This window comes from Anopheles stephensi, chromosome 2, assembly GCF_013141755.1.
Source record: "Anopheles stephensi strain Indian chromosome 2, UCI_ANSTEP_V1.0, whole genome shotgun sequence".
Classification (NCBI taxonomy): domain Eukaryota; kingdom Metazoa; phylum Arthropoda; class Insecta; order Diptera; family Culicidae; genus Anopheles; species Anopheles stephensi.
Window position 1 is genome coordinate 62,831,525 of NC_050202.1, and position 22,167 is coordinate 62,853,691.

Below are 22,167 nucleotides of genomic sequence, written 5' to 3' on the forward strand. Positions count from 1 at the left end.
ACATGTATCCTATCCACATCAGTATGAGTAAAATCATAAACATCCAAACGGCCAAATGTGTTTGAATTTTTCTAATCGTCTTTCGTTAAATAATTACTACTTATAGAAAATGTATTCTTAGTAAGACAATTACAAACTTTGATCAATTAGGAGCCCAAAATGTCTACTGATTTTATCATTAGAATATTTCACCACTTCGAATGTTTCAAATTATCCGTTACAATTTCCACAGTATCCAATCGTCACAGAAAACCTTCTAGAGAAATCTACAGCTCTACTAAAGACCTTGTACTTTTGCCTTGCAAGTGCCATTTCAGTTTATCGTTTCAATCAAACAAAATTAGCTTACCGGAGCAACAATTATCCTTTGGTTGGCAAAACGTCACTAGCACTTACGATAGTGATCGGCACAGCAAATACACTGATGTAGTAAAGCACTGGCACAAGTTTCAAATCAAATTTGTTCACTCCTTCAAAACCAAATCCGAACTTTGGTACAAACTCGATAGATTTCTACACCTTTTATTGGCTCGATCGTGGCACCTGCTGGATGGATGGTACTATAGCAAACCTCACACAAAAAACGTTATACACAGCTGACCCTACTCGGTGGAAGCTACATACGCAACTAACTACCTTCGCGTCGTGCAGCACAACAGGGGATTCTGTTTTACGCGATTCTACTGCACCCCCCCTCATGCACTTCTACACACATCGCACGCACCTACACACCCGGTGGCCCGGTGACATTTGGACAGGCGAGTGGCAGGACTCTGGCCGAACACTTCCGCATGCTAGCTTTCATAAGAGGATTATGGCGTACGAAGTTAGTGTCCTCTGCACACAGCCAACCGCACCATTTTTGCGTGCGGCGCGAGCCCGCCTCTAGGGCAGAGCAGTGTCGCGCTGGTCTACGGCGAAGCCCTATACTTCGCGCTGGAAAGTTGTGCAATCAGCAGGCGAAGGACACCGCGGACAGGTGAGCCCAAAATCGATTCTCTACATGGCCAGAAATTAGAGCACGGTTGGTGTGGAAAACTAAGCAAAAGGTCCTCTGCCGGTAGAGCACGTAGATGCTGGCGCCGAGTAATGCGTAATGAAATATGGCTTTTCACGATCGAAAGCTAGCATACCGTGACGGATGGCATGAAATGAAACCGTATTCTAATGATAAAATCAATGCGAGAATGTCTGGAGTTTTGGGAAGGACTCAGCAGCAGTAATTTTGACAAAACATTCAACGTAAAGGGGAAATCAATATTTGACCTTTTTGTAAAGTGATGTTAACACAGCGGATCAATAATCGTTTTGATTGTCAATAGTTGAAGCGAATTTTTCTAACTCTGGGACAAAACACACACACGCTACTACTTTAATTGAGCTTAAACAAGCTGCACACTTTTCACATCTAGAACACAAGTTGGTTGGTTGGTTGGTACTGTTTTGCGTATGATGTTTTGAATGTATGTATGCGAATACGTGTACGTGTGTGTGTGTATAAGTTTAAATATGTATACTAAAATGTTGCAGAGCCGTCGGTGGTAAGATGAGCTAGGGAAGTTCCATGAAGTGCACGATCGATGCTAAGTGATTCGTGGAGCAAAGTAGAAGAAACCTTGAATGACCATTGGGGGAATAACGCACCAAAGCGTTACGCACCGTTATGAAGGACCGGGGCATATAACGTACAAGAGAGAAGAACACAAAAGCCATACCCTAGCAGGGAAATAAACCATGAAAACCGGATGAGCTTTGCTTCCTATCCCTGTGGCAGATGAACATGTCTCGTGCGAAAACCAAAAACAAAATGTTGGGCACGTAACGGGCGTAACGTGTGCGCTGGTCGAAGGAATCGCGTATTGGAGGAGGCGTGTGCGGAGCAGAGGAAGCCATATGATGCAGGAAATTCCACCGAATCGGTAAGGTTAACCACAAGCTGTCATAGCACAACATAACGACACAAAAACGAAAACCCTGAGCACTGGCACTCAGGCTCAGCTAATGCAGTAGTTGTTGCTTGTTTTTGATCAACAAAGGTTGTTTTTTGTTGTTGCTGTTTTGAGCAGGAAAGGTTCCGACAAGAAATGCTAATTTGTAATGGTTCATCCGTTTCACGCGACGAATGCTGAAGACTGAAGGATCGAATATGGCAGCTTTTACTCGGGCGCGCATATTGCACTCCGGCGGGAAATGAGCGGAGATGAGCGTGGTGAAAAGGGTGAACAGCGAGAAGTAGAGCTTCGATGAAGATGGTTGAGATGGCTGTTACATACATTCTAAAGCCGTGTGTAAAACAACGGAAAACAGGAAACGAGATGCTGTACGAGATGCCCTCGGGAAGTGCGCTGTTCGTATCGCGAACACACATGAATAAATGCATGAATGTCAACTTGCAAACTACGACAATGGGAGTGATTCGAGAGTTTTCCAATAAATGCAAACTTAACAGTGAGGAGGTGTTAGGGGGGGTTGGGTAAGGCGGTGGAGGCCACGACGGAACGTAACTAAATGATTTTGAAAATTTTATAATTTGTTCATAAAACATTTGCTAAAACAACGAGCGAAGGATGCTTCCTTCGTGGTAATCGAACCAAACACACCACTACGCTTACTTGCAGTCGATCGATAGTCGTGTGTTGTTCTAAATTTGCTAAAATTAAACCAACTCAAAACAACAGTACCACTAGGTGAGTCTAATTATCATAGGAAAAAAAAACATTGTACACTAACAAGATAGTACGAGAAGGAACTTAAATCCTACAAGTTTAGTTTAGCTAACAAATTTTACGCTAACTGAACGATCGAGAAGGAAACAAGGAAACGAGTAAAACCAAATTTGAACAGTGCCGATTTCAACATCCTATAAACAGTGAAGTAAACAAACATGTGAGGAAAAAAAACCGTTCCACTTACGAAAGAGGTTCGAAACAAAGCTAAGGTTGTACAACAAACGGGAAGTGAGCAAACAAAAACGCTAATCATGAGGATGACATGGTGTTAGGCAGAGAGTTTTGACCCGTCTTGTTTTTTTTGGGATTGTAGTTGTAGTAATGTTTCTTTTCGTTTGGAAAACTAAACCCAATCACCCAATTTCATTTTCAGAACGTAGAAATGCAAATTAAAGCAAACCCAAAACCGAAAAAAGTAGAAATTTGAGTAAAAGTTTAAGAACCTTGAGTAGTATTCGTGACGATAACGAAAAAAAGGGGAAAACACGGAGTAGATAACACAGGAAACAAGGAAACAGAACCAACAACAAAAAAATGTACAAAAGCGATGTTCGCAAGGGGAGGAGATAAAAGAGGGAGAACAGGTGGGAGAGAAACGAAAGAAGAAAGAAAAAGTTGTGATGACACAATCGAAAAGAATTCATTTTTATCACTCATACATATTCAGAGAGCGGGATGCAAGAAGGGATCCATACAGTTTATCATGATCATTGTGTGGGTAGCTTTGTTGTAGCTTGTTGCTTCATGGAAGCTCTGGCATCCGTGAGATAGGGGTGCATTCTCGTAAAAGTTAGTAACAAAACACGGTGGGGTTGGTTTTTTGAGTGTGAATGGTGTGAATGTTTTTTGCTCGACCTTTTCCTTTCAAAACGCACGGAGCGATCAAAGGCCGAACGAGTTGTCCACAAGCATGTGTCCGAATGTGTGGACAGTGATATTCTTGGGGTTTTTTTTTTTTGTTTGATGGATACTAATAGTGCCATATTGCGCCACCTACCTTTCCACTTGTCGTGTTCCGGTTCGTCCTCGTCGATGGTCGCATTTGCGTCGTAGGCAACGCGTCCCGTTTCGGAGATGTATTCCTGCATCGGGTAGGCAGACTTGTCGAACGATTCTGTAAGACGGGAACAGTGACGAGTTACTACATGTCCCTTAAGGATAAACAGCAAGCTACTTACCTTCTTCCGAGTGGCTTAGATCCAGTGTACCGACCGTCACTTCGGCCGATTGAAGTTGCTGCACCTTGCCCTGCGCTTCATCGATGATCTCGTCGATAAAGTCGTCCGGTGTTACGGCACGATGATCCTCGGTGATGATCTCGGTCACTGCCCGTTCATTACCGTACGCAGTTGCGGACATAATCTCCTCGTCCTCTTCGCGATGCATTTGCTCCATCGTGGATTCTTCGACCAAGGAGCGCTCCTGTTCTTCGATCGATTTTTGTACGATTACCGTATCGCAAGAATCGCTTGAAAACTGTTCCGACACTTTACGGTCCTTCAGGACCGGTATTTTAGACAGGCTGGCACTATCCGGTTCAGGTGACTTGGCCGTCACAACCGGTTCCGGTTTGGATGGTTGCTGTGGCTTAGCAGTTCCGAAGCGTGGAATTTTCGAAACTACCGACTCAACCTGTTCCGTGACCGATTCTACCACTTCTTCGGCAAGCGATGTTACTTCAGACAGCTTTGGGGACTCGTCCACTTTGGTTGGTGGCTCATCGGGCTTTGGGACCGATGTTGGCGACTGCTCCTTTGCATCCGGTGAGCTTTTCTTCGACGGTACCGGTATTTTGGAGGTAATTTCTTGCGAAACTGTACGCGAAACCGTTTCCATCACCGACGGCCTGTCCACCGACTTGTCAGCCGTTTTCTCCTCCACCCGGCGTACCTCTTCCTCGCGTTCGACAATTTTCTCGCTGACCGTATCCTCACCCTGCCGAACGCCCGTTTCAATGCTGGAAATGGTTTTATCGGTACGTTCCGCCACCATACCCATCGCATCCTTGCTGACCGTCTCCGACTGCAGCCCATCGAAACTCTCGACGGTGTACGCCTCGGTCGAGGACACCTGGGGCACGGTACCGTCCGCCGACTGTACCGTTTCCTTCGTCATCAGGGCAGCCATTTTGTCGGACGTTTCCTTCACCTCGCGATGCATGTCGTGCTTCTCAACGACCGGTTCCTGGTCACGAATTTCGCGCACAACCGATTCTACCTTCCGATCGGTGAAGCTACTGCTCTCGGCACTGCGCGCTACAAACTCTTCCCGCACAATCGTTTCATCGTCCACGGCAAAGGAGAACGGTTCCTGCAGCTTATCCTGCATCATTTTAGACGCCACCGTTGTTGACATCTTGGTAACCGTTTCCTCTACCTTGCTGACAGTTTCGGACTTGAAGTGCTGCGAAATGCTTTCCTCACGCTTGGAAGTGCTGGTAGTTTCCGACAGTGATGATGGTTCGGAATCGTATTCCTTCGATTGGGGCACAGTGCTGATGTCGGTCGCAGCGAACTCTTCGAAGTGAGCTTCCTTCTCCACTGTGCGTGAAACACCGTGCACTTTCACCTGTTCCACGGTGGTGCTTGCCTGGTGTGTTGTCTGCACGCTTGACAGTTCATCAACCGTGCGCGATTGGCACGTGGTATCATCCTTCTGAAGCAGCAACAGTTCCTGTTCCGAATCTTCGGAAATCTGTTCCGATTCGGTACGCTTCGTATCGCTGGAGTGTCGCTGTTCTGCACGATACTCTTCACTCCACGAGTCACGTCCGCTGGTAGTATCGACCGAGGACTGCTTGCTGTCCACGAGCGACTCACTCTTGGACTTGGTCTCGAACGAGCTAATGCGTTGCTTAACATCTTTGATCGATTCCTCCACAACGCCCTGGAATTCTTCCGGTTCCTTGGTGAGACTGGTACGCTTGGCCGGTACCGGTACACGCTCCTTCGGCACCGGAGTCACACTTTCGACCATCTGCTCCACAGACGCAGAGTCTTGCGGCACACGTTCCTCGACCTTCTTCTTAATCTCTTCCACGACTCGGGGCGAAGGCACAACCGTCACTTCCGTGGCCATGTGCTCCAACACCTCCGACTTGTGCTCAAACTCTTCCACGTTCTTCAGCGTTGCCTTAAACTTGTCCTGCAGTTCCTGTTCGAACTCATCCTTCCGCACACCCGGTCCATCCTTGACGACGGTCGTTTTTAGCTTCACCACCGGTTCGGGCATGGTAGACGATTTGTAGGTGTTGTCGATCGGTTTTTGGAGCAATATTTCTTCCTCGTGCTTCGCGCGCGTATCATCAATAACACTTTGCCGCTTGATGGTAATAATTTCCTCCACCAGCTCCCTTTTCTGCGTCGAGGCCGGTATCGATCGATCCGCCGAAAGCCGTTTCTCGATCTGTTTCCTTCGCTCGGCCACCGTTTTCTTCACCATTTCCTCTTCCGATTCTTCCGACTCTTCGACGGTTTTTTCTTCGCCCGAATATTTGGTGGATTCCGTTTTGGAGAGGCGATCTGAAAATGGTTAGCGCACAATTAGAAACATACATTTACACCTAACAAAACCAGTCCTACCTTCTTTTTGTGCCATCTTTACAATGGAATCCGTTTCGGAGAACATTTCCACCGCATCGACGCTACGTTTGCCGATCGAGAAGGAAGTTTTGTTGCGCATGGTCACGGTGGTCGTGGTCCCGGTGGTCGTCGCACTACGTATACACCGCTCCACGATATCGTCCCGATGGATCGTACGCAACCCATTTTCGAGGATGTTAAAGTCATTGTTCGGTTTCGACTGGAATTGCTTCAACATGGCCTGCGCCTGCTGTGCCGTGCTGGTCGGTATTTGAGCGACAATATTTTCCACATCCGTCTCGCTGACACCAATTTCCGGCGCTAGCTTAATCCAATCCTCACCGAGCAGGTTCGAGATGTCCACGATGCGCAACTCGCCCAGATAGTTCTGATCGTCGACGAGCTGGCGCGGTGGAACAACGGCCCGGGAGCGTCCCACGCGTAGCATAATTTCGTGCGAATCGCTAATCGTGGTCGTCTGTTCCGGTATGATCGTTTCCGGCAGGACGATGTTCAGTATGCAGATCGGTTGCTGCGGCGGTTCACCCTTCGCTATCTTCGGCTCGCGCATAAACAGCGTTCGGCCCACGATGTCCGCGTGCTGGTCCTTGACGCGCACCGCGAACGGCAGTCGATTCTCGCGGAACGCCTTGAACGGAAGGGCCAGCTGTTCGCCCGATTTCGTTACCGGCACCAGGTTGCCGGCCAGCTCAATGTACTGCGGTTTATCCTCCAGCACCTCCACGTCCCTGCTCTTGGCGACCTCCGTAAAATGTTCCTGATGCTCGAGCGTTTTGTCCTCACGATCATCTGTCATGCAGAAGACACGGAGACGCGCCTCTAGCGGATCGGTACGCTTGGCGAACACGACAAACTTAGCCATAAACGGCACGTGTATGGCTTCTCTGTAATTGGGAATTGGGAACACGGGAAGGGGAAGAAGAAAAGCGGTCAATCAGTGGAACAGTGAATACCAGCCCCTCTAGAGGAACCTCGACCCGTTCTTACTTGTACAGCTCGGTTGCCATCTTGGTTGCATCGGCAATGTTGCGGCAGTCCATCAGCCAGAACCGTGCCGATACGGTGGTCGTGAACGATACGCAATCGTTCACGAACGTGAGCGGCGTCGATCCAGTGACATCCTCCCATTGGGCCCGTGTCGTACCACCTAGTTATGTTTTGTTGATGAATATGTGTACATGGGTTTTGGAAGGTTTTTGGGGGTGAGTATAGATCAGCATGGTTGCATTCAAGTGCCGCTCACGGCGGGCGTATTGTGTGTGTGTGTGTGTGGTTTTGTAAATTGGCAAGTAAAATTGAAACCGTTGTTGGAAACGCAATCGCGAGATATGCAGATATAGATGAACGTGGTAGCCAGAATGTGTGCGCAAAATTTTGGTGCATCGTGTTTATATGTGATGTATGTGTGTGTACGTATTTTACCGTGTATTATTGTCGTGTGGTGTAGAATTATGTAAATGTACGATGCAAGTGTATGGGTAGAGGAAAATGAAAAGAGAAGCAAGACAATGGTATCGAACATATTAGCATCACACTTTTTGCTCACACAAAACAACTGCACTAGCAAATCGCAAGCATTGAGAGAGTAATGAAAACGAAACGAAAAACATTCAGTATGCAGTATTATGAATTGTTGCAAGCTTCACCAGTTCCCACCGGTACCGGTTTTATCGTTCTCATGGATTGAGCTAATTTTGAAGGGGGGTGGAGGGATGAAACTATGAACAACGACGCGTCGCGATCGCGATACACCTGATCGTGGCACAGTTTTTTCTTTTCCTCCATCAACTAATCGCTACTTAAACCTTCTCTGGGACAGAGTTTGAGTTAAAACACAGATACACACAGTTTAGATGGGGCGCACCGGTCCCGGGACCGGGACGGTGTCACTCCGGTTCTACTCCGAAGCACACTGCTGCACGAAAAAACAAACGAACAAAAAACTATAAAGACAAATTAAGGAGAAAAAAACTATCCGAAAAAAAATCCGTAAAAAAAACTTGGACTCTACACAATCAAAAACCTAAAACAACTCAAAAACAGCTCGAATCACACAGACTACAAAAAGAAAAGGGAAAACCCAGTAAATCACCTTCAAAACAGATCAATTATCATGTGTTAAAGCAAACCAAAGCTCAGAACGATAATGAACCCTGATGGCGAACGATGGCGATGGCGATGGTGATGATGAGGCTGTATGAACATAATTTAGCCAGAAGGCTGTGTGTAGGTGAACGTTGCAAGCAGGTGCAAAAGATGAGTAGAGATTGAGGCTAACAAATGAAACAGCTTCAGGTATGGAAAAAAGGGGCTTTAAAATGTATAGGAACAAAACAAATTGCAAAATCGAAACTCTTTTACTAAATGTATGTCCTATGTTTTGCTAAGCAAATGGAATATACTGAATAAGATAACTATTCGAAACCATTACTATCCACCGGTTGTTTTAAGATTTTTTTTCTTATAGTGTCCTACACAATTTTAACAACTTAACCAAGAGATTTGCTTTCAAAAACTATACCCAATACCCATACTCAGCTGTGCAAAACTACACAATATCGCTAAAAACTGACAATGATACAGACGACAGATGGACAACAAACTCTACACGTGGCACTGCTCTCTAGACTGGCCGTGCGTGATACATGATGCAGAGATTGCGCACATTACGGAAAAGTTACTGATGATACTCTAGTTTGTGAAATGGAGTTGATTAAATTAAACAATTAAAATCATATCTTATATACCCTAGGACCGATTGTACAATCGGAGCTGTGTAAATGAGTGTTACCATGTGAGAGGATGTTGAGAAGGGCCAAGTACGTAAGCGTTAAGCTTCCGCGAGTGTCGTGAAATGTCGGAAGGACCGATTAAGGTAACAAAAATCCTTACTCAAAATATTAAAAACCAAACAACAAATATCCTTGATGATGGTTGGTGAAGCTATATGATAATCTCTAGTCTAATGAGCATTCGAACCGAACGGCAGATGAAAACCCGGATGAAAGGACGCGTGATGGCTTTACAACAGTGTAGGTGTGCTTGGTGTTACGGGAAAGGACAGATCATAACTCGAATGGCATTCAACAACCATACTTCCTAGACCAGGTGCTTGGAAAAATGACCGGCAAATGGTTCTGGTGGGATTATGGCTTATCGGACGATAGTCTGGACGAGCACAGCAGCTTCGACACACTGGCTTTTAGCAACGGTTTCAGAAAAGTTCTCCTGTGGGCAACTAACACAGTCACATTTTGTCTTTTTTTTGCTTTTTTTTGCTCTCTCTTTCTCTCTCTTACTCACTCTCTTTCAATAACTGAAAAGCTTTGGTCACGCTCACTTATTTATGCTATAACTTACTGCGTAAAGTGAAGAAAAAACGAAGGAAAAAAGAGAAATCATAAGCGCAAAAACCAATCCCAAGTGCAACTAAAATCGCTTCAACTTAAGATGGGTTTCGTAACGCAACATAGGGCACAAGTTCAATTCCTGCTTCTGTAGGCAGATTGGTTTACTGGCACCGTCCTATATCTTCCGCCCAATTTCATTGCAAAACATGGCCAGAATAGCAATTCTGCATCCAAAACGGTGTGTACGAAAATAGAAATGGAACGCAAAATTCTAACCCAAACCAAGAGAGAAAATCAAGTAGTAGACACAACTCGGAAAGCAGAAGCCTTGCAAAAATATAAGAAAAAGGAAAAACTAACTTACGAGAAGGAACAAAGATGCTTGTTAAACTTATTGTGACACAACCAAAACGGACGACAAAATCGAAATGATTGGAATGCTTTTGGTAGGGTACCTGAGATCTAGGGGGGAATATGCTAGGGGGAAATGCTATCGAAATTTGCATAAAATAGGTCGGAGGGTGATCACAAAGTGTATATCGTATGATTTTTTTTCTTTTTGTTCTCATTGATGGCGGTGATGTTTGAACGAAAAGGTAAGTAAAGCTCTCTCGGTAACCGCAAACATGTGGTTTGCAAAGAAAAAGGAAAACTCACAGCCAGGCATAACCTGTCAAAACTTTGATTCGTTTAGTTTTAAATAAAAAACAAAATCATACGTCAGAAGAGCGGGGCAGAAAAGTGGATAGTCATCGGAATGGTCTTCAATCTATCTGTTCGATTCGATAAAGAAGTTTAAAATGCGATTGATTAAAGGAAATCGATTACCGGCAAAACAACACATCTCGCGTATTGGATTTGGTGCATTATTATTGTGGGTGAAAAGATTACTACACGCTCAAATTATGGTTGTGCTTCAAGAGTTAAGTGATTCGTAACGAGATAAGGCTAGGATAAAAAAAATTAAGAGACGCGTCCAGCTGTAAGCCCACCCTTCAAAGGAGTTTCCATTGAACGTACGATACGAACGGAATCGGTAACGAATCTTACAGAGGACAACCGGAAAGGCTAGACAAAAAAACGTATCCACAATTCAACAACTGCTCGGCCCCAACTTGTTACTAATCGACCAAAGTGCCAAAAAGCATAAGACATATTTTTAGCAAAACTGTAACGTTTAATGAAATGAAATCCATACACACAGACAGCAATAAAACAAAATGGCAACAACATACACCGAGGGGGAGGGGTTGGCAAGGGCTAGGAGTTTAAGGGTAAAATAACCGAGAAAATATTAAAGAAGTGAATGAGAGCATTCTTAAACGAAACTGGAAGAACGTAACGCCAAAAGAAAACCAGGTAGACATTGAGCATACTATCAGCTTCAACCGCACTCAAGAAACACAAACCGCAAAAACGCAAACCAACAAATCAAATCTCAGCGCAAACATTAACGAGTAGTAGTGGTAGTAATACTTGGACGAAGAGCGTTTAGCTGTTGCGCAAAACATAAATTATCCCAAAAACGGAACCATCTTGTCTGGTGAAAACATACACACGGCAAGAAAAAATTACGAACAAACGAACCAAACAAACTCGACCAACGAAAGCCAAACGAATCCGAAACTGATTGGAAAAATGTGGAAAAAAAACATCATACAGACGAAAAATCGCTAAACAAAAAAGGTACAGGGACGAACCTTAACAGAGAGAATACACACACACACAGAGGGTGTTGTGCAAAAACGCCCCGTGTGCAAAGTCATTCATAGAGATATGAAAACAACAAAACCGGAGCGATCATAGCATAGTGAAGGTGTGAAAGACAGAGAATATAATAGAGAAGATTTTAGAGTAGAAAAAAACAATAATCTCAGGACCAAAAGTTTCCAATTCGAACGTAGCGTATCCGTTATGGGTTCGCTTTCTGTAAGGAGTTTTGAATTTTTAATGCTACTTTTGAAACTTTTGTCTGTGTTTTTGGCATTGCTTTTCGATTTTCTTAACTGCTTGATAGCAAAATAATAATGCAACAAAAAAAGAGACTCGCAAAAGAAACTGCAATGAAATTCCCAAGAGAGATTGGGCTTGGGCTTGGACCCTCTTGGCTTTCGTTTCATGTTGCTGTTTTTTTTTCTGTTTTTGATTGTTTTTGCTTGGTTTTGTTTAATTTTTTTTGTTTTAGTTTTGTTGTTTTTTTTGTTAGTTACCTTTCAGAGATCTTTTCCGAAACACACCTTCATGGTAGAGAGCGCAATATGGGAATGCGTGCAGTAACAGGCATATTGTACGAGGTATTAGTACGAAATCGGAACAATTTTTGTAAATGGAAAAATGTAATGTATTTTAAGGAGTTTGAGTTTGATGTAAGAGATTGTGTTGTGTGTTTTTTTTTCTCTCTCTTTAGTATAAATCTGCTAACTTTCGCTCTCTCTCTCTCTCGCTCGCTCTCAACTCAACAAACGGATGATACGCTCACAAATGGATGATTCTGGTTTGCTGACAAAATGGCGCTTGTACTGCAGCAATGCTTGACCACTACACAACGTGAAACGGGAGTACGGATTGATTGTGTTACTTTGTATGCATATGTGTATGTGTGTGTGAATGTGTTTTTGTCTAATAAAACATATAAAAAAAAAACTATTTCACAAAATAAATGTACTATCACACTGCACTCCAACACATCGCATCGCACATGAACCCAAAATCCATCACTATTACGAAAAGAAAAACACAACAAGGGTGGTATGGTGAAAACGGAAGGAAATCTGAAACACAAAAACACATCACAGGGAAAAAAAAAGAAATCTCACACCAGAAAGGAAAAACAAACCCGTACAAAACGTACTAGTGAAATGGTGGTTTTGAAAAAGCCAATCGTAAAAACGAAGAAGTTCAATCACGAAATCACACTCCGCGCAACAAGAAATTTGTGGTTAAGGTAATGTACACAACGGTAAAGCAACGATACACGGGGAAAAATAATCAGAAAAACGTTTTAAATTTCCCAACAACAAAAAAACAACGGAAAATAAATATCAATTAGCAGTCAATACAACACACAGGTAAATGTTAAATATACACGCACAGTGATCTAGCGAGACGAAACGAATGCGGTAGAATTCATAATGGACACTATGGCAGTACCAATCGCAACACAACGAGTAATGAAAAATGTTTGTTTTTTTTTTTCAAATATTGTGATCCAAACGGTTTTGTGAATGTTAAATCTATTTCCCACTTCAGAGAAAGGAATTTCCCACGGCAACAATCTTCAACGGGAAGCTGTGTGATCTGTTGTATTTCATGCTTTCTTGTTTGGAGAGTGTGTAGTACGACGAACCACGTGTAAATGATGAGCAGCATGATCATTTCAAAATCGTGTCAAAATGTACACAACGTTAACATTCTTTACAGAGTATTTTTTTCGAATAGAAGGTCTAATCTCTTAAGGTGTTCTAAAACTAAAAAAGAATTTACAAAAAAAAATCATCTTCAGACATCAGAGGGACAACTAATGCTACAGCAATGTCTGATCTCAGGCTCTCTGTTGCTTCTGATGGTTTTCAGAAGAACACACAGCATCGACAACTATTATGAGGCTTCATGTGGTATACTATTGGGAAGTGAATGAACATGACTGACAGATGACAGGTTTACCGCGCCCAATCGTTTGCTAGATCATGACACTGCATTGTGGTACGTTTGCGCGTATGTGTTTGTGTGTGTGTGTGTGGACTGTTTGATATTGCCAACAGACTGGTTGATGATGCCCACCCGCATTTCGAGCGGGAAGATTTAAGTTTAAGTATGAAACAAACGGATGGAAACTACGGGATCATGATAACCACGTCACCACTGACTGCGGCACGGTGGACAGGCAAAATCAAGACTAACCCCGTTCACAAAGAGTTGGGATATTCGTTCCAGAACCGAGCAATGTGAGAGTGCGTACGTACCGGTGATGGAGCATAGCAACCGCAACGTTGGGGCACTGCCCGAGTACTGATTGATCATCCCCTGGCTGTGGGCTCTCGGCGCTGGCATGCTGAGCGTGATCGCTTTGTGGAATTTGCGACGCCTCGGTTCCACTGTCACCACGGGCGAGACGGCCACTCCACGGCCCAGCAGCTTCGCCGTCAAGTCTGGATCGATCGGTTGAGCCTGCAGGGTTGGGTAGAGAAGGCAAAAAGGGGAATTTTTGTTTGTTGGTTAGAAATTGCTGTTGACTGGCTTGGTGAATTGTGAGGAAGGGTCTGGTGTTGTGAAGTGGACCCTGGAAACGTATTAAAGTAGGGTAAAGATTATTCACTACATGCGGTCTGCTGTATGCTTAAAAAATCCACAAATGCATGGAATACTACAGAAAAATCTACAGAAAACCCACATCGGGAAGAATAAAAACCAGCGTCCCGAAGATTATCTTGTACGTCACACATCACCACAAACTAACCTGTGTCCGAAGTAGTCGAATGCCTTACCTCTACTTTATCCAATCGAGGGTCCACTTCACTTAACCTTTTCGAAATGTTTTTTTTTTTTTTACTAAGGAATCCGGCAGCCACCAAATCCGACGGAAACGTTCTCTGTTATGTTGCGCTGGTCAATGTGTGTGTGTTTTTTTTTCATTCGTTTTTTGGTTCTATATAGATACACTCGCAGAGCAAAATATAACTTGAAAATGAAACGTTTTTCAAGCACATACAAACAATAGAAGCAAGGCGCAAATTTCGTTTTTTGTTTTTGTTTTTGGTTTTACATTTCTGAATGTGAGTCTTGACTTTTGTTTATGTGAGTTGCATTAGGTAGAGACTCGTGCGTTAGCATGGCTATAGCTCAGACAAGACTTGCGAGTAAAAGCTGTACAAAAATGATACATCGTCAAACAAGCAAATGATAAGAGTAAGAGGTAAAATCACAGTGTGATCATTACAGTGTGGCACAAACGAAACAAACAAAAAATAAAGAAAAAAATGCAATACACCATACATTAAGCTCCATGGAAGGAACATAAGAGGCTAACTTTAACTAATTTTAAAACTTCAAATTCGAGTATGCGTAATCGTACACTAAACATATTTCTCCTCTGACGCATAATTTTCTTTTCGCATTCGTAGCTTGATTGACTGATCATGTTCCCGGTGACGGTTCCCATTTTACACGCAACAAACCAACATGGGTCGCTCGATAGGATAATTGTGCCATAGTAAAGGTAAGTATTCGCTTCAGTTGTGTCTAATTTTGTCACCTTCAGCTAGCTGCCGCTAACGATACGAACGAAACGTACCTTGTGTTCGTGCACGGAACGCTGAGCATGCCTGAAGATGCCCAATAAATTTAGTACATTTCTTGTGAGATTAATTTTGACCGTTGAGACTCTTTCACTCCAATTCAATTGTTTGGAATTTCTTTCAGTTCACCGCTACTTTGCCTATGGTTAGGTATTTTCTTATCTAAGTTAACCAAATTGTGGTGGTCCCTCAGTGTCTCACTTTTTGTTTCTGCTTCCTTACTTGTATTGAGCCAAAGTCACTAATCCCGCACATTCAACCATTTTTTAGTTAATAATTTTGCCAAAAATAGAGAAAAACAAAAAACAAACCCTAAACGATAAAAGTTACGTGTAGAGTGAATCACTTTCAAATTGCGTTTGCCACCCTGCCTCTAGAGTTTGATTGTTTTGTTTTGTTTCGCTTGACTTTACATTCTTGAGTGTATCAGCAACCTTATCATAATTTTCTGAGACATGTTCCGATCGTTTGGTGACACCGGCAAACAAAAAAACACAAAAACACAAGCAAGAAATGAAACAATTTAGTTGCAAAAGCAGCAGGCGCTTGGATTTCATTTTCATCACATGAACTAAATTTATTGGGCACTCAAATCGTGTGTATGTTACTGTACTGGATGCTACTCAGTAATGGGGCGATTAAAAACGTTCCTCTGCCACAAAATTGCTACATGCCTTTTGTTTTGTTTTTTCCACCCTGATCGTGTGTAAAGAGCATTAGTGTATGGTCATAAACCTTTAAATGTTTTTGCGATTATTACAATATAATTCGTTTGCAATTCAACTTTGCTTTGGAGGTTTCGCTGATCTTGGGTTTGTCGTCCGCTTTATGGCAAAGCACCTGTTCCATTACTCACTCACTCTCTCTCTCTCTCACTTTCTCTCTCTCTTTATCTCTCTTGCGCACCAACATTTTACTGTAATCAATTAACAAACTATTCAAACCTTTTGCTGTCTCCAGTAATTGATGTACTCGGTATTTGCACCTAAGTTAGTTTGCCTGAGATCTTAAGCCATTTCCCGTTTTGGGTATAGAATTTCGCGGTTTTTGGCAGAACTTTGCGAATACTGTTTAAAGGGTGCAGAAATTTTCCAAATTGTCTGTTAAAGTTCCTTTTTAACAAAGCAAACACTTTTCATTTGCAGGTTATCTGATTATATCGCATAAGCTGATTGTTCGTTCTCGTATGTGTGTCTGTCTGAATAAGGTAGATGGAACAAAGTTTTAGATTAAATTTGGCAACAAATTTAAGCAAAACTTGTCTTCTAGAAGGCTTCCCCGTTACACTTAGTACGTAATTATTGTATGCTCATGTAAACACGAACTCGAATACTCGTTTCGTTGCGATGTATAACAGCTCCTACACCCATTGAGCCTAGAGCTAGCAATCATTTCCGTTAAGATCTAGGAGAAGAGTAAACGTTTTTTTTTGCTAATGCAAATCTTTTTTCGGTTCTTTTTTTTCTTGTTCTCTTGCTCATCGTTTCAACTGCATTTAAGCAGCAGTTATGATACGAACGTGTATGTCTAAGCATTGTTTTAACGCGATTAAACTGTATTGTGTTATCAAATATATGATAAGGGTTTTTGTAAAAGATGTGAAGTTATGTGAAAAACTGAGCTGATTTTACTTCGTTCGTTTAATTCGTTACTGTTGAAGTGGTGAGAAATACTTTGCTGGTTAGTTACCTTCCTTTAGGTTTTTTTTTGTCGTGATAGTGATCGTATTGCTATTGAATGTAAACAGTATTATAGATAGTTTGTAACCGTAAATGACACGGCAAAAGAAACTTTAAAAATAAAGCAACATTATACGAAACTGAGAACCACTTAATCAAAGAAGCACATTCGTGAGTATCAAAACCATCCAATCATCGTTTAAGAATAATTTTAAAAACTACAGAGAGAAAACTAAAACAATAATGCACCGACTTAAGAAGCAACTACAGTATATAATCGATTTTTAAAAAAACAATAAGATTACATGCAATTAGGTTTTTGATTTCAAGTATCAGGTGAGTTTCAAGTTGACTAGCGTTTGGTGAGGAAACAGTTGAGCAAAAACTTAATAAAAGAGAACGTAAAATGCACATGTACACGAGGAGTGTAAAAGCAAAACTTCTCCTCTTTCGGTTTCTGCTTTTGATTGATGTGTGGTTTGTGTGTGTGTGTGTATCTATATCAATTGTGTATCATTTTGTTTTTGACATTTGTCGCCTTCGGTTGAATAGAAGCACGCGCAAAGCTTGCGATCGTTTGGACCAGTAACGATCCGCCTTACGGTTTACCAGATCAACGAGAAACGTTTCTTCTTCGGCACGTGGTTGACGCTTATCTTTCGCAACTTTTCCGGCGCCACGCCTTTGCGTGGTTTGAACAGATTTACCTGAAGCCCCACTTTGATCTTCTTCGTCAGCGCGCCCTGCGGGAAGACGGCCTGCACCTGCGGCACGACCGTGCTCGACACCATGCCACCCTCCGGTCCGATGGCGTGCACCTCCTGGCGGATGCGCGAAATCACCGCAAAGTACTGTGGGAAGTCGTACGTCACAAAGCGACAGATACGTCCACCGCCCAGCTCGTCCAGCTGTGCGAGCTCTGAAACAAGCGCAAACGCAAACAACGAGACACCGTTAGCTCACCTTGTGCTTGGCATGATATCCCCACACATCCGTCGCCATTTTCGCAACTTCAATCTATGGTCCAGTCACCGTCATTACCTTCCGGTTCGAAACATTCGTTCAGCACATCGTGAATGATTTCGTCCGACATGTCGATGTTATGCTCGCGCCAAGTTTCTCCATTGTCCGAGCGTAGGATCACGATTTCGCGCTCCTTGCCGCGCAGTGATGCAAAGTGCGGCACCTCCATGATGACGGGACCCAGGAACTTGGCACCGACCGGGCCAAGCTCTAGGACGCGGCTAGCTAGCGCCTCGCCTTCCATCAGTGGTGGCGGATGCATGGTACGCTGGGGCTTCACATAGCGGCACGTGATGCGAGTTGGTTGGGCCGCCGAGCGTGCCGGTACGATGATGCGCACACCACTGTGGCGACAGCCTCGCATGGCTCCACCGCGTGCATCGACGAGGAAGGAGACCAGGAAACTAGCGACAAAACAAAGAACACACATCCGGTTAATAATCGTTATCAAATGACAGGTATGTAGCTAGAATATTTCCAAGAAGTATAATCCCAGATATTGTAACCTTAAACGAAACTTACTTCTTCCAGTGAAGTTTTCTGTGAAAAGTTGTAAAGCACATGCACATTAAGCATCCATCCACCGCGAGTATTAGTAAGGTAAGCAGGAAATTAAATGCAATGGGTCATGATTAGTAGATTATCTAGGTTAGTAGACGATGTCCATAGCTCTGAAGAATCTCACTTACCCTACGTGCGAGTGACGCTCGATATTGATGTTGTCGGTAAAGTCGGTCGCCGAGATACCGGACTGTACCATGGATGCATGCTGCGGGCTAATCGAGTCTTCCAGCGCCGTTGGCGGGAACTGATGCGAATCGGTACTCTGAACCATCTTGTTAGAGTCCATTCGCTCGTCGCGAGTCACATCGATCGGCAGCGAATCATCGCCCAGAGACTTCATCTCATCGACCGTCAAGTAGCGGTACGGTTGATCAGACAGTACAGTATCTTCACCTTCAGATTAAACACAAATGAGAAATTAGTCAGGATATTTTGGTGAGAGTTCCCAAATGCAACCAAAGAACACGAGACATACCTCCTTCCTCTTCTGAATCGGACATAAAGGTTTCGTGCATCGCTTCCGGCGCTACAACACGATACTTCTCCTCGGATGGTGGCTGATCCGGTGTGGCCTTCGAATCCGTCACCGATTTCAGCGAGTCGAGCACACTGATGTAGCCCAACTTTTGTGCAATCTTCAGCGAAGTTTGTCCATTCTGGTTGCAAGAAAATATAGGACAATATAAGTCATGATACAGGCCAACGTTCAGCTTCTACTTACATTTGTAATAGCGTTAGGATCAGCATTATTTTCCAGCAAAATGTTAACAATGTGGCAGTGTCCTTGCTGCGAAGCTTGATGCAATGGCGTATAACCGATGCCGGTGGACGTGTTCACATCCACGTTCTGCTCAATCAGATAGCGTACCATGTTAGCCTGACCAAAGTGGGAAGCGACGTGTAGCGGCGTGTAGCCTGCCTTGGTAGCGGCCTGCATGTTGGCACCATGCTTTACCAACACCTGCGCCACACTGACCCGATCCTCCTGAGCGCAGAGATGCATCGGCGTCAATCCGTTCCTAGCCTGATGGTCCGGATTGGCCTTATGCTCCAGCAACAGTCCGGACATCTCGGTGTGTCCTTCCTGAGCGCTCAGATGCAGCGGCGTGAACCCGGCCTTACTCTCCGCATTGGCCTGTGCCTCGTACTTCAGCAGCGTATTGGCAATGTCTATCTGATTCTTGCGCGCTGCAATGTGTAACGGTGTGTGACCATTCTTGGCGGTAGCATGCGGACTGGCACCCTTCTCCAGCAAAAGCATAGCCACGTTCTGATGGTCATAGTGGCTGGCGACGTGCAGTGGAGTAACGCCATTCTTGCCCTGCGCATCCACCGGAGCGTTCTTCTCCAGCAGCAGCTCCGCAACCTTCATGTGACCGTACTTGGCTGTCAGGTGCAACGGTGTGAAGCCCTTCTTGGTGGTCGCATCGATCTGGGCCCCGTTGTTCAACAGAACGCCCGCAACCTGTGATGAAGAAGGAAAGAGTTTAGAATTTTGTGATCACATCGGAAGAGTATGCCTCAGCACGTGTCCCTTCGGGAAAGTACACCCCTAAACCCACGCATGGGGACTGATACATGTTCAGCATTGGACGTGGGCTAACCGGGCGTAAACAAATGTCAATTCAAACAGTAACACATTAGGCATTCGAAACAAGCGGTTATTCAATCAAACAAAACGTTAACCAACAACACGGTAGTAATTCAAACTCAAACAGAATAACAAAGAAAACGAATAAAACGAAACATAACACTACACTCTCGCTATACCTGCCTGGGCTGATGTGCTAGCGGACCTTTCTCGAAAAAATCATAATCAACAAACCTGCAGTTCTTATCTGAACACTCTTTGCTCCTTTGAGTCATATATTTTAAAAATAACATTTTAAACCTTTTTTTGTTTTCTTTTCTCCGTACATTAAGCGAAACGATTGTGAGAACTGTAACAAAACCATACGGAACAAACTCAGGAAAGAAATAATAAGGGAAATCTGATGGCACTCCGGTATTCTCCGTGGATGACTCGCGGAAAATAACCTCAAACTTATACTTTATTCCACATCCTTCGATAATACGACAAAATAATAATAATCATAATAATCGCTGGAGACACTTAAAATAAAAAATGGCGTAACGTGATGTAATAAAATAAACAAAAGCCTGAAGCAGACTGAAGGCCCCAGATCTTATACTATCGCTGGTCGTCGTTTGATATCTCGCTCATAGCGGTCGTTGTGCGATTGCGTTTCGGTCGATATGTTTTATAGCTACAAGTCATTTGGTTGCTCTACCATCCCTTCCTGTACGCACCATAAACGATAAAGTGTGATATGTCGGATAAGCTTATAGCTTGTCACTTAGTACACGGTTGCACGGTCTGTAAGCGTTACTGCTTTCCCTCTGTTTTGTCAGCGTTGGCACCATTGCCCCTTTATCCAACTCCTGTCTCACTTTGCTTAACATATTTCCCCCCTGGTCTAGATAAAATATTCCTGGTGCCGTATCCAGAACAATTGCATCAAGTAAACGGTGTCTATGTGGTCCATAAGCTTTTTAGCAACAAGATTCTTTACCTCATCCTGGCCCTCTTTGGCGGCAATATGCAGTGCGGTGTACATATCCTTGGTGACGGCATCGACCTGAGCACCGTGCTGAAGTAGCAGCATCACGATATCGACGTTACCCAGGCGCGAGGCAATGTGCAGCGGTGTTTGTTGTTCTCTGGCGCGTGCATCCACTTGGGCCCCGTTGCGCAGCAAAATGCGAATAATATCGGTCTGAAAAAGACATGGAAGATTTTCTGATCAAAATCGGGACATCGAGAAACAGCTCAAGATCTTGGGCTAAACACTGTCCAAGACATAGTTGGGTAGAGCTCTTGCAATAGCGAGCTCAAGCATCGTTTGCTCCCAACAATGCTTTGCAACTCTTATGAGTTTGAGCTCTAGAATCCACATGAGTTCCAACTTATGGTAACACAGTAATTCGTGCTCATTTGAAGTCACATGAGCTCACTTGAGCTTCAGAACTGGCTTTTTGAGGCATCCACTATTAAACACGATGTCCCATCCTTACCCCATATGATAAACCTAACCCACACACCTACCTGATTGGCTCTGGCCGCAAGATGCAATGGCGTTTCGCCGCGCACCGTCGGCACATCGGGGCTGGCATCGTGCTGCAGCAGATAGATGACAATGTTCATGCATCCCATGAACGAAGCGACATGCAGCGGCGTCAGCCCACTCTCGGTCGTGGCACTAATGCTGGCGCCGTGCTTCAGCAACAGTTCCACCACCTTGATACGATTTTTCTTGCAGGCAATGTGTAGCGGTGTGAACCCGTTCAGCGCACGTGCATTCGCATCTGCATTGCGATCGAGCAACAGCTTCGCCACACGCACATGACCACAGTGTGCTGCTACGTGCAGTGCCGTCAGATAGTCCACGGTAACTTCATCCACCGGAGCACGGTGGTAAAGCAAAATGCGGGCCGCGTCCACGTGCTCGCCCTGAGCGGCCATGTGCAGTGGGGCCAGTCCATTCTTCGTCTTCGAGCTGATGGGGGCACCACGTTCGAGCAGCATGTCCACTACCTGTTCGTGTCCGGAGCGGGCGGCACAGTGCAGCGGCGTTAGGCCATCCCGTGTCTTGCTTTCGATGTTGGCGCCTTTCTCGAGCAGCAGCGCGACCATGTTGGTTTTGCCCCACTTAGCGGCGACGTGCAGTGGGCTGATGTTATGCTTTGCCGCGTAGTTCACGTCCGCTCCCTTCTGGATGAGCAGATTGGCCATGGCCTCGTTTCCGTAATGCGACGCAATGTGCAGTGGGGTGAATCCCGATTTGGACGTTACGTCCGGGTTATGATCATTCTGCGGACAAGAAAAGCGAACGACCAATTATGCTGAGAGATCCTTCTTTTTCGAT

General features: G+C 44.3%; 1 protein-coding gene across 16 annotated transcripts in view; it reads right to left on the minus strand.

Annotated features, from left to right (window-relative positions):
• The window catches only part of LOC118506675 (ankyrin-3), a 115,410-nt gene that overhangs the window by 62,951 nt on the left and 30,292 nt on the right, over window positions 1-22,167 (minus strand). For 11 of the 16 annotated variants that reach the window (XM_036044114.1, XM_036044129.1, XM_036044118.1 and 8 more), the window contains 14 exons: window positions 21,348-22,112; window positions 20,815-21,018; window positions 18,963-19,706; window positions 18,717-18,897; window positions 18,367-18,634; window positions 18,200-18,217; window positions 17,696-18,081; window positions 17,362-17,573; window positions 13,644-13,848; window positions 11,892-11,918; window positions 7,319-7,478; window positions 6,311-7,215; window positions 3,908-6,250; window positions 3,727-3,843 (listed from right to left, as the gene is read on the minus strand). In XM_036044114.1, coding sequence (XP_035900007.1) covers window positions 3,727-3,843; window positions 3,908-6,250; window positions 6,311-7,215; window positions 7,319-7,478; window positions 11,892-11,918; window positions 13,644-13,848; window positions 17,362-17,573; window positions 17,696-18,081; window positions 18,200-18,217; window positions 18,367-18,634; window positions 18,717-18,897; window positions 18,963-19,706; window positions 20,815-21,018; window positions 21,348-22,112 — 6,535 coding nt within the window. Of the gene's footprint in view, window positions 1-3,726; window positions 3,844-3,907; window positions 6,251-6,310; window positions 7,216-7,318; window positions 7,479-11,891; window positions 11,919-13,643; window positions 13,849-15,521; window positions 17,574-17,695; window positions 18,082-18,199; window positions 18,218-18,366; window positions 18,635-18,716; window positions 18,898-18,962; window positions 19,707-20,814; window positions 21,019-21,347; window positions 22,113-22,167 lie in introns of those variants that run through there. The other 5 variants (XM_036044116.1, XM_036044127.1, XM_036044115.1 and 2 more) reach the window with 4 other exon arrangements.